Source organism: Peromyscus leucopus, chromosome 16_21, assembly GCF_004664715.2.
Source record: "Peromyscus leucopus breed LL Stock chromosome 16_21, UCI_PerLeu_2.1, whole genome shotgun sequence".
Classification (NCBI taxonomy): domain Eukaryota; kingdom Metazoa; phylum Chordata; class Mammalia; order Rodentia; family Cricetidae; genus Peromyscus; species Peromyscus leucopus.
The window spans coordinates 11,332,526-11,345,641 of NC_051084.1; the positions used below are offsets into that span (position 1 = coordinate 11,332,526).

At 54.2% G+C, this 13,116-nt stretch overlaps 1 protein-coding gene across 1 annotated transcript in view; it reads right to left on the minus strand.

The window, feature by feature from the left end:
* Nucleotides 1-6,585, minus strand: part of Tulp1 (TUB like protein 1) — a 13,289-nt gene extending 6,704 nt beyond the window's left edge. Inside the window, exons 1-11 of the mRNA XM_037199552.1 lie at nt 6,539-6,585; nt 6,371-6,422; nt 5,952-6,033; nt 5,710-5,859; nt 5,243-5,377; nt 4,358-4,453; nt 4,129-4,248; nt 3,750-3,871; nt 614-619; nt 358-528; nt 135-247 (exon numbers count right to left, since the gene is read on the minus strand). Coding sequence (XP_037055447.1) covers nt 135-247; nt 358-528; nt 614-619; nt 3,750-3,871; nt 4,129-4,248; nt 4,358-4,453; nt 5,243-5,377; nt 5,710-5,859; nt 5,952-6,033; nt 6,371-6,422; nt 6,539-6,585 — 1,094 coding nt within the window. The remainder of the gene's footprint in view (nt 1-134; nt 248-357; nt 529-613; nt 620-3,749; nt 3,872-4,128; nt 4,249-4,357; nt 4,454-5,242; nt 5,378-5,709; nt 5,860-5,951; nt 6,034-6,370; nt 6,423-6,538) is intronic.
* Nucleotides 6,586-13,116: the final 6,531 nt, after the last annotated feature.

Genomic DNA, 13,116 nt, shown 5'->3' on the forward strand with positions numbered 1-13,116 from the left:
GAGATCCATGCATGTCAGAGTGTGAGATGCCCTAGGCTGAGGGATGTCTCTGGAGCATCCTAGGTGGGGGACACTCTGCCATCCACAGTGGGACGGAAGTGACTGCCGCCAGTGGCCCAGAAGCGCGGTCGCACCTCAGCTTTCCGATGAAATCCTCCCCTCCCCTGGACAAGTTGGTAGGGTCTCTGGAGATGAGGTAATTGGCCGTCTTACTGCGCTTGCGTTTCCTGCCAGCCAAGAGGAACACCTGCGGAGAACGGGACAGAGGTGACAGAGTGAGGCAGATGGAGCTGGGGCACCAGGGAGGCCCTAGACACTGCGCCCAGCCCTAGACACACCCAGCCCCTTTCTCAGGACCTTCTTCTCCGTGTCCAAGTGCAGGAAGTAGGATGGGTACATGCCGCGGTCCATGCCCTTCTTGTCCCGCGTCAGCCGGCAGCGCACTGCCCTGCCCTGGGGCGCCGGCTGCAGCACAAACTCCCGGGGTTCACCCACTTCCACAGGGGGAGACGGGGCTCTCTCCTCTTTCTGCACGGGCAGACGGGGCATTAGCCAGGACACCCCACACCATGGGTCCCTTTCTGCACCCCAGGCAGGGCAGGCCACCACTCACCGCTTTCTGGAGGGAGAAAAGAGAGAGATAGGTCTAGCATCCAGACCTGGGAGCTGAGGCGCCTCCCGCCCCACAGCCCAACCTCATGACAGAAGGCTCTGGAATTCTGTGATTTAATATGGCTATTCAGCTTGAGCTCCGTCAGTCACAGTCTGAGTTCAGGTTCCACCACTAGGGGCCGTCAGCGGCTACAACTTCCTTTCTTGTGTTCATTTTCATACGACATACAGATTTAATTTGTAGATTTAATTTGTATCTTTTTATTCTCTGTGCATTGCTGCTTTGCCTGCATGTATGTCTGTGTGAGGGTGTCGGGTCGCCTGGAATTGCAGTTACGGTTGTGAGCCACCATGTGGTTGCTGGGAATTGAACCCTGGTCCTCTGGAAGAGCAGCCGGTGCTCTTAACCGCTAAGCCATCCCTCCAAACCCATTTTCATTTTTAAAGATAGGGTCTCATATAGCCCAGGCTGGCCTTGAACTCAGTATGTTGAGGAGGCTGGGCTCGAACTCCTGATCTTCCTGCCTTCACCTCCCAAGTCCTGGGATAACAGCTGTGAGCTACCTACCACATCTGGCCCAGTGGTGGTGGTGATAGTATTTTTGCTTTTGTTTTGTTCTTTTGTAATAGATGTGAGTATTTGTCTGCATGTCTGTCTGTACACCACATGAGTGTGTGCCTGGTGCCCTTGGTGGCCAGAAGAGGGTACAGGATCCCCTGGAACTGCAGTTATAAATTGTTAAAAGCCATCATGTGGGTGCTGGGAACTGAATCCAGGTCCTCTGGGAGAGCAGCAAGTGCTCTTAACCACTGAACCATCTCTTCAGCCCCCCCCCCACCTTTTTTTTTTATTATTATTTGAGATAGGGTTTCACTATAAAGTCAAGGTTGGCCTCAAACCCAGCCTCACTGCAATCCTCCTTGGCCTTCCAGTGCCTGGAGTGGAGGTGTACTCTCCAAATACTGACTCTTCACATTCTCATTAACACACAGGGGCAGCTGTCCCTGTTAGACAGAAATTGGGGTCAAAGCTACGGGAGAGGAAGAGAGGTCTCCACCCCCAACCATGACTGAACCACTTTAGAAATGTACTGTCCATTCCTAGTCAGCCTTTCAGGTGACTACAGCCTCGTGTGACACCCTGAGCTGTCTCTAGATATATGACCCTTAGAAACTAAGTAGGGCTGGGTGGTGGTGGTGGTGGTGGCGGCGGCGGCGGCGGCGGCGGTGGCGGTGGCGCACGCCTTTAGTCCCAGCACTAGGGAGCCAGAGCCAGGTGGATCTCTAGAAACCCTGTCTTGAAAAACCAAAAAAAAAAAAAAAGCTATCTATCTATCTATCTATCTATCTATCTATCTATCTATCTAGATATGTATGGAGAGAGAGAGAGAGAGAGAGAGAGAGAGAGAGAGAGAGAGAGAGAGAGAAACTAAGAAATTAAGTAGAAAAGCTGGCTTCGTATTTGAAGACACTAAAGCTTGGAGGCCATTTGTTACGCAGCAAGACAGACAGACACAGCTGACTCACGGATGTGTCAGCTTACTTTGCTTTTGGAGAATTTCCTAGGAACACTTCGCTGACAGAAGGAGGCAGGGTGAGACCTGGCGCCCTTTCTCCTGCTGCTCTGTGAGGGGACTCGAGTTCCTCAGGAGGGCAACTGACCTATCAGGCTGGGGGCCTCAGCACCCGAGGCTTCAGCGTTATCTGTGAGGGCCCAGGAGCCTCCTGCCGGGGGGGGGGGGGCAGTTCTGCACCGTGTGTGTGGTAAAGCACAGCCTGGGGCGCTCGGCCAAGAGGCAAATGGCCATCTTGACCGAACTCCAGCCTGCTCCAGAAGAAACTTGGGAAACACAGACTATGCCTGGAATGCGAGGTGAGAAAAGTCACTGTCACTTCGTCAAACATTTCTGCACCTGTGACTTTCAAAGGCCTGCTGTGTGGAGGGCTGTTTCCACCCAGGATAACACACCGTGGACATCAGCGGCAGGGATCTTAGTTAATGCGAGTCCATCCCTGAAGATCTGCCACTCCTACACAAACTATTAAACCCACAAAGCTCGGACCCGGGCTGGCTCTTGTACGGCTTTCTTGTTAGAGGAGAGTTTTCACACTCTCAGCCAGGCCTCCTTGTGTGGGTACCAGCGTGTGCACAGCTTGTCATTCAAAGTCCTTAGTGACATGTCTTGACAGTAGCAGATGTCAAATCAGGACGGACTCTAAGCTTCGGGGAAGATTCTGGAGCCTTTGGCAGCCAGGGATTAATTGGTTATTTTATTTATTTAAGATTTACTTTTTCTTTGAATGAGTGTTTTGCCTCCTTGTGTGTCTGTGTACCTCCTGTGTGCCTGGTGCCTCCAGAGCTCAGAAGAGGGCATCAGATCTCCTGGAACTGGACTTCCAAAGGGGAGGTGCCATGTGGGTGCTGGGCATCAAACCCGGTTTCTCTGCAAGCGAAGTGCACCCCGCTGCTGAGCCATGTCTCCAGCCCTGCTTTATTGTTGGAGACAGGGTCTCACACAGGCCAGGCTGACCTCAACCTCACAGTGTAGCTGAGGTTAGCTCTGAACACCTAATCCTGATGCCGCCACCTCCCTATGCTGGGTTGCATGCACGCGGAACTGGGGCTGTTTCCTGGCTGGGAGGCTAGGGGTCCTGAGGGATGAACTCAGAGCAGCAGAGTGGAGGTATCTAACAGCTGGTCCTGCTAGCCGACTCCCAGCCACTCAGTGTCCCCAACGGTATATAAGGTGTGCCTAACAGAAGCCAGACATAGACTCACACCTGTAATCCCAATACCAGTGGGGGTAGAAAGATCTGGAGTTCCAGGCTAGCCTGGGCTACATAGCAAGACCTTATCCCATTCCATTCCCCCAACCTCCACCCTCCCCAAATCCAGAGCCCCGATGCTGGGTGCTCAGCCTCCGGGTATTTTAACACGTGTTTTCTCGCTGGGGACTGCCTGATGTCTGTACTGCAGAGGGGAAGTCTGGACAACAGAGTGTGGACGGTCCGTGGGAGGCCTGAGTCATGCCTCTTCTGTCCCCATGAACCCCATGTTCCTGGGTCTTGTGCCCATCATGGATGGGGAGCCAAGTCCTCACCCCCAAAATCCCCCACACCTGCCCCTCAGTGACAACCTTTCTGCCTTTCCCCTTCGCCCGGCCTTTCTGGTTACTGTTCTTCATCACTGCAGCGTCCTCCTCTTCCTCCTGCTCCTCCTCTTCCTCCTTCTTCTCTTCCTCTGAGCCTTTGAGGGGCCCTGAGCGTGGAGGGGGAGAGGCTGAAGACCCTTTGCCCTGATTGGCCAGGGGTTCCCAACACCCAGGTTTCCCTATAATCCTCTCCACGGCCATAAAAAGGTTCTGATCGGAGCCTCAGGAAGGCCACCTGCGGGGGGCCACACAGTTGTCAGAGCAGGGGTGTCAGGATGTCCCCACACGGTCCGGCTCTCGCCCTCACTCCTCCCGTGGTTCTGCACACACAGTGTCCACGTTCCCGTCACCTTCAGCCACGAACCTTTCTTCTTCACAGCCTTCTCCGCCGGGCCACCTTCCCCAACCAGGAACATGGCAGCTGGAATCTTCTTCCTCGGGGCTGCTGGGCTCTTCGAGGGGTCCTTGTCCGTCTCCCCAGCCCCTGCAGAGAGGATACAAGAAGGGGTCACCATCTCAACACACCCAGCACACCCTGTCCACCAACCGTCCGTCTGTCCATCTGTCCGTCAGTATCTGCCCCCCCCCCTTACCTTTCTTCTTTGCCTTTTTCAGCTTGGTGCCTTCCCCTGCCTCCTTCTTCTTGGGGCGAGGTGGTTTCCTGGGGGCTTCAGGGCTTCCTAGGTCCCCTGGGAATAGGGGAGTGGGGGGCTGGGGACCACCTTCTAGCCCCCCCCCCTCCAGCCTCCAGTCCCCACAGTGCTGAGAGCCAGACAGGGAACTCTGTGGTCTGTGGATCTGATGTTCCTTCTTCTGAGTCTAAAACCCACCTGGCCAGGAATCAGCTTAAGAGGCATCGACGACGCAATGAGTGAGCGGATGCCAGGCCGTCACTTCAGCCCCTGATGCTCCGCCAGGCTCTCCTGCAGAGACCCTCCCCATGCCCTGCTCTCAGCCTCTGCCCCTCCACAGAGACCAGGTCCCAGCATCCTACACATCTCTCACCAGACCTTCCAGGCCTGGAGCCCACAGCCTCTAGCCACAGATTTCTTTTTACTTTCATCTACTTAATAAAAAGTATAACGCTAGCCAGGCGGTGGCACACGCCTTTAATCCCAGCACTCGGGAGGAGGCGGATCTCTGAGTTAGAGGCCAGCCTGGTCTCCAGAACCAATTCCAGGACAGCCTGGGCTACAAAGAGAAACCCTGTCTTGAAAAAAATAAAATAAAATAAAAAACAACAAACAAAACAAATCGTAACGCTAATCCACTTCACGTCAAAGCAACAGCTCACCAAGAAAACACCCTCCTTCTTCGGGTGCACCCTGGGCAGCACACAGCAGCCTGGAGAGCTGACCTCCTTAGAGACCGCCAGAGAAGAGAGAAGGCCGGGGGAGGCACTCTGCACAGTGCTGGGGAGCTTTGGGGTCTCGCCTGCCCCTCAGGGGACTCTTTCTGTCTGCCAGTCCTGCACCTACCCCGCGGGCCTAGGGCCTTGGCTTTCTTCTCTCTCTCCTTGGGTGGTCTCCTGGGGGGCAGAGAGCTTTTCTCTTTTTTTCCCCCATCCTCCTCCTCTTCATCATCGTCATCCGAATCCTCCTCCGAATCCTCCTCTATGGACAGAATACGCTTGTAATACACAGGCTGCAGAGGTCCAGTGCCCGCGGGGTGCTGCTGGGCGTCAAGCCCTTCCTGCAGGGGGCTGCCATGGGAAGCACCCTGCTCTGTCTCCCTGTCACCTCCCTCCCTCCCGTTGTTGTTGTACTTTGGCTACTAGTTGTAGCTCAAGGCAAAAGCTTGGGCCCCTGCTGCCTCAGTTTCCCCATATGTGTAACAGGGAAAGAACAAGGGAACCCACCCCTGGGCTAGGTGCCCAGGGGGTCCCTCCTGCGTCCCCGGGACAGCTCACATGTCTGCCCCTCGCTCCCTCTGTCTCACTCACCGCCTCCCACATCTGGGGCGCGGGCGACCAGGAAGGTTTCCCGGGGGTCCCTCTTCTTGGCCTCGGGGTCCCGAAGGAACTTGGCGTAGACTGTGGGCGCAGCACATGCCTCGGCGGGGTCCGCTGGCGCCTCCTCGAGCTTCCTGCGCCCAGCTGGGCCAGATGTCGGGCTCAGCAGGGTCCTGTCCCCGGAGGTCCCCACTTCACCCTCCCCTACACCCTCCCAGTGCACCCCCAGGACTCACCTCCAGCTCTGCGGGGCTTGGATCCCGGAGACTCGGGGGTCTCGGACTTCTTCTTCCTCAACTTCTGTCCCTGGGTGGGGCGCTGTGGAATAGGGGTCACGGGGAGAGAAGGGGACTCTGGGGCTCCCATCCCCCTCTAATCCCTTGGGTTCGCCAGAAATAGCCTCGGATTAACCCAAGGGGTGCTGCAGCCCCTTCTCAGTGTGGATGACCCATACACGCAGGATGGTCACTTCCAAGACCCAAAGCCCCCCAAGTCCTGTGCACCCCAATGCCCTAAACCCCGGTTCTTTTCCTCAACTCTCCGGGTAAAGAGCCGCAGATGCTGGCGAGAGGACCTCTCTCCTCCAGCCACCTTCCTGTGCGCACCCCGTGGCCCCTTTGCGCCTCCTTTCCAAACCCCAAACCTGGTGACAGACCTGCTTGGGGCGCAGCGGGGGCTCCGGGCTCAGCCAGTCCTCTTCATGGCCACTGAGGGTACAAAGGAACCAGACTGTTCCCTACTTGCATCCTACCCCCTCCCCACCGCTACTGTGGCCCTGGAACTGGGGCCTGGGGTTCAGATGGGACGATGTGGGGGCTCCCACCTGTCTGAGGCCCACACTTCCCGGAGGGTCTCCTCCTGCAGTGGCATGGTGCGCCTGTCGTCTGTCACAGTCACTCCTCCTCTCGGGTGCCGTGTCCCTCTCCCCCTCACTAGCTAATCTCAGCTCAGCTTCTCCCCACCTGCGCAGGACTAGAGGCCACAGGACTCACCTCTGAGGACAAGCGCGTCAGCCCATGGACTCCGCCACTGAGGGGAGGGTCTGCACCCCCAGCTCTCCTCTGCACAGCAGCCTGAAGCACCCAGCTCAGGCACGTCCCTGTGGACCCTGTCAGAGGCGGCGGGGGAGGGTGCTGGAGAGTAAAGGGCTAGCCTGCCTCTCCGTGATGTCCCCAACTCCCCAGACAGGGTCTCCCGGTGCAGGCTGGCCTGGAAGCCAAAATTCTCCAGGCTCCTGAGTGCCGGGATTGCCGGCATTGACACCATATTCAGCCTGAGATAGGCTTATTTTTAAATGTTGACGTTTATTTATTGCATGTGTGGGTGGCACACATGCCATGTTCATGTGTACAGAGGTCCAAGGGACAATGAATTAATTTGTGGGTATCAGCAAGTGCCCTTTCTGAGCCATTTGGCAGCTGTATTTTTATTTTTTAATTAATTAATTAATTAATTTTGAGTCAAGATTTCACTCTGTAGCCCTGGCTGACCTAGAACTCACTGTGTAGACCAGGCTGGCCTTGAACTAATTCCCAGAGGTTTGCCTGCCTCTGCCTCCCAAGTAAGGATTACAGGCGTGCCCTGCTGTCTGGGCTTGAGATACAGCCTTAAAGTCGGCAGCGTTTAGGCTACTGGTATGAGGACTGCAAAGGGAGAGGTTCGTTTAAGGGGTCCCCAGAGCTTCCAGACCCGAAACAATAACGGGAGGCAGTCAGCAAGACACGGGCTGGGGTCACCGACAGCCTGGTGTGTGGAAGGCGTGCGGCCACTGAAGAGTTGGCATGTTGGGTATTTTCCTCAGCCTCCTGAGCCCGTCCCTCAGTTACAAAATGGGTTTAATGGTGGTGTGGAACCTGCCTGGTGTGGACAGTTGGGAGCACTCGGTAGTCAGCCACTGTGTGCCCTTCTTCGGGCCCTCTGTCCCCCCAACCTCCCCCCCACACACACACATGTCACACATCCTGATCAGGGCTTGATCTCACAGAACGTTCTTTATCTCACCTGATGCTCACAGGTGTCAATATGGAGCTGGGCCAGAGACGATCTCCACCTTACACCTTACAGGTGGAGAAACTGAGTCTGGGGGACACACAAAGTGACTTGCTTTACTTGGTGTCAGCTAGAGAGAAGCTGCGGAATTAGGTCCAAATTCAGACCTTTCTCTTGTGTTTTTATTATCATTCTTGTTTTAGGGTTTTTTTTTTTTTTTTTTTTTTTTTAGACAGGCTATCAGGTAGCACAGGCTAGCCTCAAACTCACTATGTAGCTGAAATCTTGATCCTCCTCCTCCTCCCTCTTCCAAGTACTGGGATTACAGGTGTATGCCATTGTGCATTTTGTCTATTTAATTATTTCCTGGTCTTACTATGTAACTCTGGCTAGTGCCTTCAGGCAGGAGTTACAGATGGGTGTGAGCTGCCATGTAGGTGCTGGGAAATGAACCTGGGTCCTCTCCAAGAGTAGCCAGTGCTCTTAACCACCTGAGCCATCTTTCTAGCCCCTCCAAAAAAAATTAATAAAAAATAAATCTTAAAAAATACCCAAAACAGGGCTGGAGAGATGGCTCAGAGGTTAAAAGCACCGACTGCTCTTCCAGAGGTCCTGAGTTCAATTCCCAGCAACCACATGGTGGCTCACAACCATCTGTAATGAGATCTGGTGCCCTCCTCTGTATACATAATAAATAAATAAATCTTTAAAAAAACAAAACAAAACAAAAACAGCAACCTTTGCAAATTGAACAATTAATAATTTTAATAAAAAAAAACCCAAAACAAAAAAACAAGGGCTGGCAAGATGGCCCGATGGGTAAACATGCTTGGTGCCAAGTTTGAAGACCTTCGTTCAGTCTCGAGAATTCACACGGTGGGAGCAATCACCAAGGCCAGCAAGTTGTCTTCTTGACTTCCACATGTGCATGGAACGTGTGCGCGTGAGTGCGCGTGTGCACGTGCGCACACACATACATGCTCAATAAACCTAACATTAAAAATAAAAGTAAATAGGGCTGGAGAGATGGCTCAGGGGTTAAGAGGGCTGACTGTTCTTCCAGAGGACCAGGGTTCACTTCCCAGCACCCACATGGCAGCTCACAACTGTCTGTAACCCCAGTTCCATCCTCACACAGACATACAAGCAGGAAAACAACAATACACATAAAAATAAATAAATCTTTTAAAAAAGAAAACAATTATTTGAGTCAACTTGAGTAGAACTAACAGCAACTTTCCCCCCCAAGACAGGATTTCTCTGTGTATCCCTGGCTGTCCTGGAACCTACTCTGTAGACCAGGCTGGCCTCAAACTCAGAGACCCACCTGCCTCTGCCCCCCAAGTGCTGGGATCAAAGGTGTGCACCACCACCGCCCGGTGACAGCAGCATTTTAATTCCCTACAGTGGTGCAGGCAGGGGCAGCCCCAGGGTTGGTGGCCGGAGGCGTGGGAAGGACACCCAGGTTTGGGTCAGAGGTGACTTTAGGATTTGGAGTGTCCAGTGCAGGGACAAGAGGCAGCCTGGGACACAGATAAGCACCAGGTACTTTGATCTGACTGCCTCCTGGGCCGAGGCCACACAGGCTTGGCCTCTATAATTACACATTGCGTAGAACTCAAAGGGACATTTCTCAACTGGACCCCTGGCCTTAGTCACCAGACTCAGTTCCACATGAATTCAGCTGCTTTCTGAATTGAGTTGACTTTCAGAAGACAAAGATTGCCTAGTCCCCCAAGTTCCTCTTAGTCACACATTCGCATGTCTCAGAGAGGTTGTCCACTTGCCTAAAGCCACACAGCTTGCTCTCAGTCCATTCAGACTATCAACAAAACACCTACTATGTGCCTGGTATTTTTAATTTTTACAATCTCATTTTAGAGGGCAATATTTATGCATTTTGTGTGTGAATGTTTTATCCTTACGAACGTTCATGTGCCACATGCCTGCCTTCTGAGGGGTGGAGAGAGGATGTTATTCGGTCACCAGGGTCAGGAAGTTACAGATGGCTGTGAGCCGTCTGTAGATGCTGGAAACTGAATCCAGTACTCTGTAAGAAAAGGGAGTGCCCTTAACTGCACATCTCTCCAGACCCCCTCCTGGTATCTTCTTGTTAATTCTAGTCCCTAGCTTTGAAAGGCCACTAGACACATGACCTTCCTCCGTAACATCGGGGAATTCTAACAACAGACTGATTCTAACAACCCTGTGAGGCGCCTGCTCCCGGGGTCCTCTATTGGCAGATCCCATATCCATCCTGGCACGGATCAGGAAACCGAAACCGGTGGTCCCCCAGCCCGGGGACTCAACCTCAGGGGCTGAGGAGGGATCTCCTGTCAGCCTGGTGACCACGGACAACCTCCTGGTTGCAGCTTCATCATCTAGAAAATTGGTTTGCTCATTCAAAGGATCACTTCCTTCCGGGGGGCTTTTCACCTCCAGGAGCACCCTTGGGGAGCACTGCCCCATCCGTGCAGAGCAGGAACCCCAGACTGCCTGCAGCTGTGCTCTGCGGAGGTGTGCCCTCTGCGTCCTTGCAGCGCTTGCCCCGATTAGCAGCTGCAAAGGTTGTGTGAGTGGCCCAGAACCTGCCTCGCATGCACACAGGTCATTGTCTGTCTCTCCCTGGCCGACAGGAAGGGATCAGGACCTAGGACAGGCTGTCTGAGTCCAGCCCAGCTGTGGCCCACAGCTGCCTCTGTAGCCAGCTGAAGGGACCCCTGAGAGGTCGCAGCAGAGTGGAACCTATGCGCCCCGGTAGTGAGGATCGTGAGGTCGCGGGGCGTGACACAGCCTCTCATACACCTCTGGAAATTTGATAGAGCGCTTGCCTAGCACATCCCCAAAGCCTGTCCTGGGACACATCCCTCTACCCAGGCTGCCTCCTCTCCCCAGACAGTTCCACCAACTGGGGACCACTTATGTTCAAATTGCTGAGCCTCTGGGGGACATTTCCCATCCAAAGCACCTCACTTTCTAAGTGAGATTTAGAAGTGAACTGAATCCTGCAGTCCTGGCTTTCTCTTCCTCTGGCTTGGCCGCAGAGAACCAAGTCCAGACTTTGCAGGGTTTCCAGACATGGACCTCTGGCACAAATGGGCCCTTTAATTCTAGTACTCAGCAGGCGGAGGCAGGGAGATCAGGAGTTTAGAGTCATTCTTGGCTACATAGAGTTTGAGGCCAGCCTGGGCTACCTGGGACCCTGGCTTTGAAAAATGAGCTGAGACCAAGTTGTACCAGGCAAAGACAGCAAAGACTCATCCCACCTCTGTGACCTCAGCCCCTGTCTCTGTTCAAAGTGCACTGTGGGTCTGTGATCTCAGATCAGATCGGAGATCTGTGATCTCAACGGGGCCAGGCAATTTACAAGGTTTTGTTATTACTTTTTACTTGAAAGCAGTTTAACCTGACATACGAGAATTGTGTAATAAGCCGGCACTGTGGCACACGCCTTTTATCCCAGCACTCGGGAGGCAGAGGCAGGTGGATCTCCGAGTCTGAGGCCAGCCTGGGCTACAGAGTGAGTTCCAGGACAGCCAAGGTTACACCTTGAAACCCTGTTTCAATGCCCCTGTCCTCCCCACAAAAGAACCATGGAACATCTTGGTCAAAGATCCGTTCATGGCATTGCTGAGTGTGAGCCCTGCTGGCCTGGGTTGTAATGATACCGTCCCCAGCAGAAATCTGAGATGAGCCTCCCCAAAACGATAGAGTCTAGGGGTCTGGATTGGGTTCATTTTCTCTGCCAGTTAAAGAATTAAAAAGCAGGAAAGATCCAAAGCCTAACAAGTAGTCGCAGAGAAATCTCACGCACGCACAGACAGAATCAGCAGACGAAGAAAGGCAGTTATGGGGGCAAGGAGACACCCACATGCAGCAGACATGCAGCACACACACAGCACACACATGTAACACATGCAGCACACGTGCAGTAGACATGCAGCACACATATAGCACACACATGGAGCAGACATGGAACAGACATGTAGCACACACGTGCAGCAGACATGCAGCAGACATGCAGCAGACATGCAGCACACACATGCACCACACACATGCACCACACACATGCAGAGAACAAGACCCTCTGTTGAGCAGGGGTGGGGCAGCTGGGAAAGCTGACAATCGCCAGTCTCTTCCCGAGGGCTGGGTGTTTCTAAAGCCTCTGAAGGGCTTCCTGCCCTACGTTAGGGCTGGCCTGTTTGAAGACCGATAGGACAGTGATTGGCCCAGAACTGTAGTATTTCACGACTGTGCCCTGGAACTTGGCGAGTCCATCAGCAGGGGGCCTGCTGGCGGGAGATGAAGGAGGGTGAGGAAGACGGCAGCCATCTTGGAAATTCGCCACCTTGATTACCCAGCCATGGCCCTCTGCACTGTCTGTCTGCCTTCTGGGAGTCTGTCTCACTCCTTGTCTCCCATTTCCATCCTCCGAGAACTGTCAGAGCCACATTGCTATGAGTGACGTTCACTTGGGGAGTCCGTGAACTTGACCCAGCTGCCCCCTGGACATTGTTCCCACTGAGCCTCAGAGGCCTCGAGTGAAATAAGGACTAAGGGTTCAGGAAAGGCCGGGAGGACTGACTACGGACGGCAGCAGACAGACACCCAAGCCCAGCTAACACCTACTGCAGGCAGACCCGCAATGTGGCTCACCCTGAATGGTCCACAGCCTGTGCCGTGAGCCCCGTGACTCCAACTGGCCTGCTGGAGTCCTGTGCCTGCCCTGGGCAGTGCTCTCTGGGACAGCCCTCCCCTGAGGGAGAAGGAATCCTGAACAGGAAAAGAGGGCTTCTTCTCACACTGGGGAGCTGCCAGCAGCCACAGGAAGACTGAGTGTCGCAGAACTGGGGAGACAGGAGCTGCGGCATCCATGCAGAGCTTGTGGGCGTCCTGTACCCCGGCTTTGGGATGCTCCCTCACTAAGCTGCTTGGGTGACAGGTATTCCGGTGCCTGTTTTACAGGGAGGTAGCGTGGCTCACCCACCGAGCTCACGGCAGAGCTGGACACACCCGTGTGTGTGAAAACCCAGCAGTGTGCCGTGACCACCAGCCAGAGGGCAGAGTCCCAGGGCAAGGAAACAAGAATGCCGGGGTACAGCCCGAGGAGCCAGGTAAGGGCCCCTGAGGAGCCTTCTGATGCCACCCCCACATCGACAGCATCCTTTAAGGCTCTGCAGGTTAAATTTGATGGTCAGGCGGGGTGGGGACCCCTAGTGGAGACGCCTTGTGACACAGCCTCGAGCAGGGGACTCGACCATGTCCCTAGCTCGGTGACTTTACTCACCTCTTCCGAGCCTCAAATTACTCATTCCTCAAGCTGCTTCACCTTGGAGGTTTTGGGGACTGACGATGTAATGTCCTCCCAAAGAGCATCTTGCGCCACCCCCTCTGGCCATCAGACTTCCATGA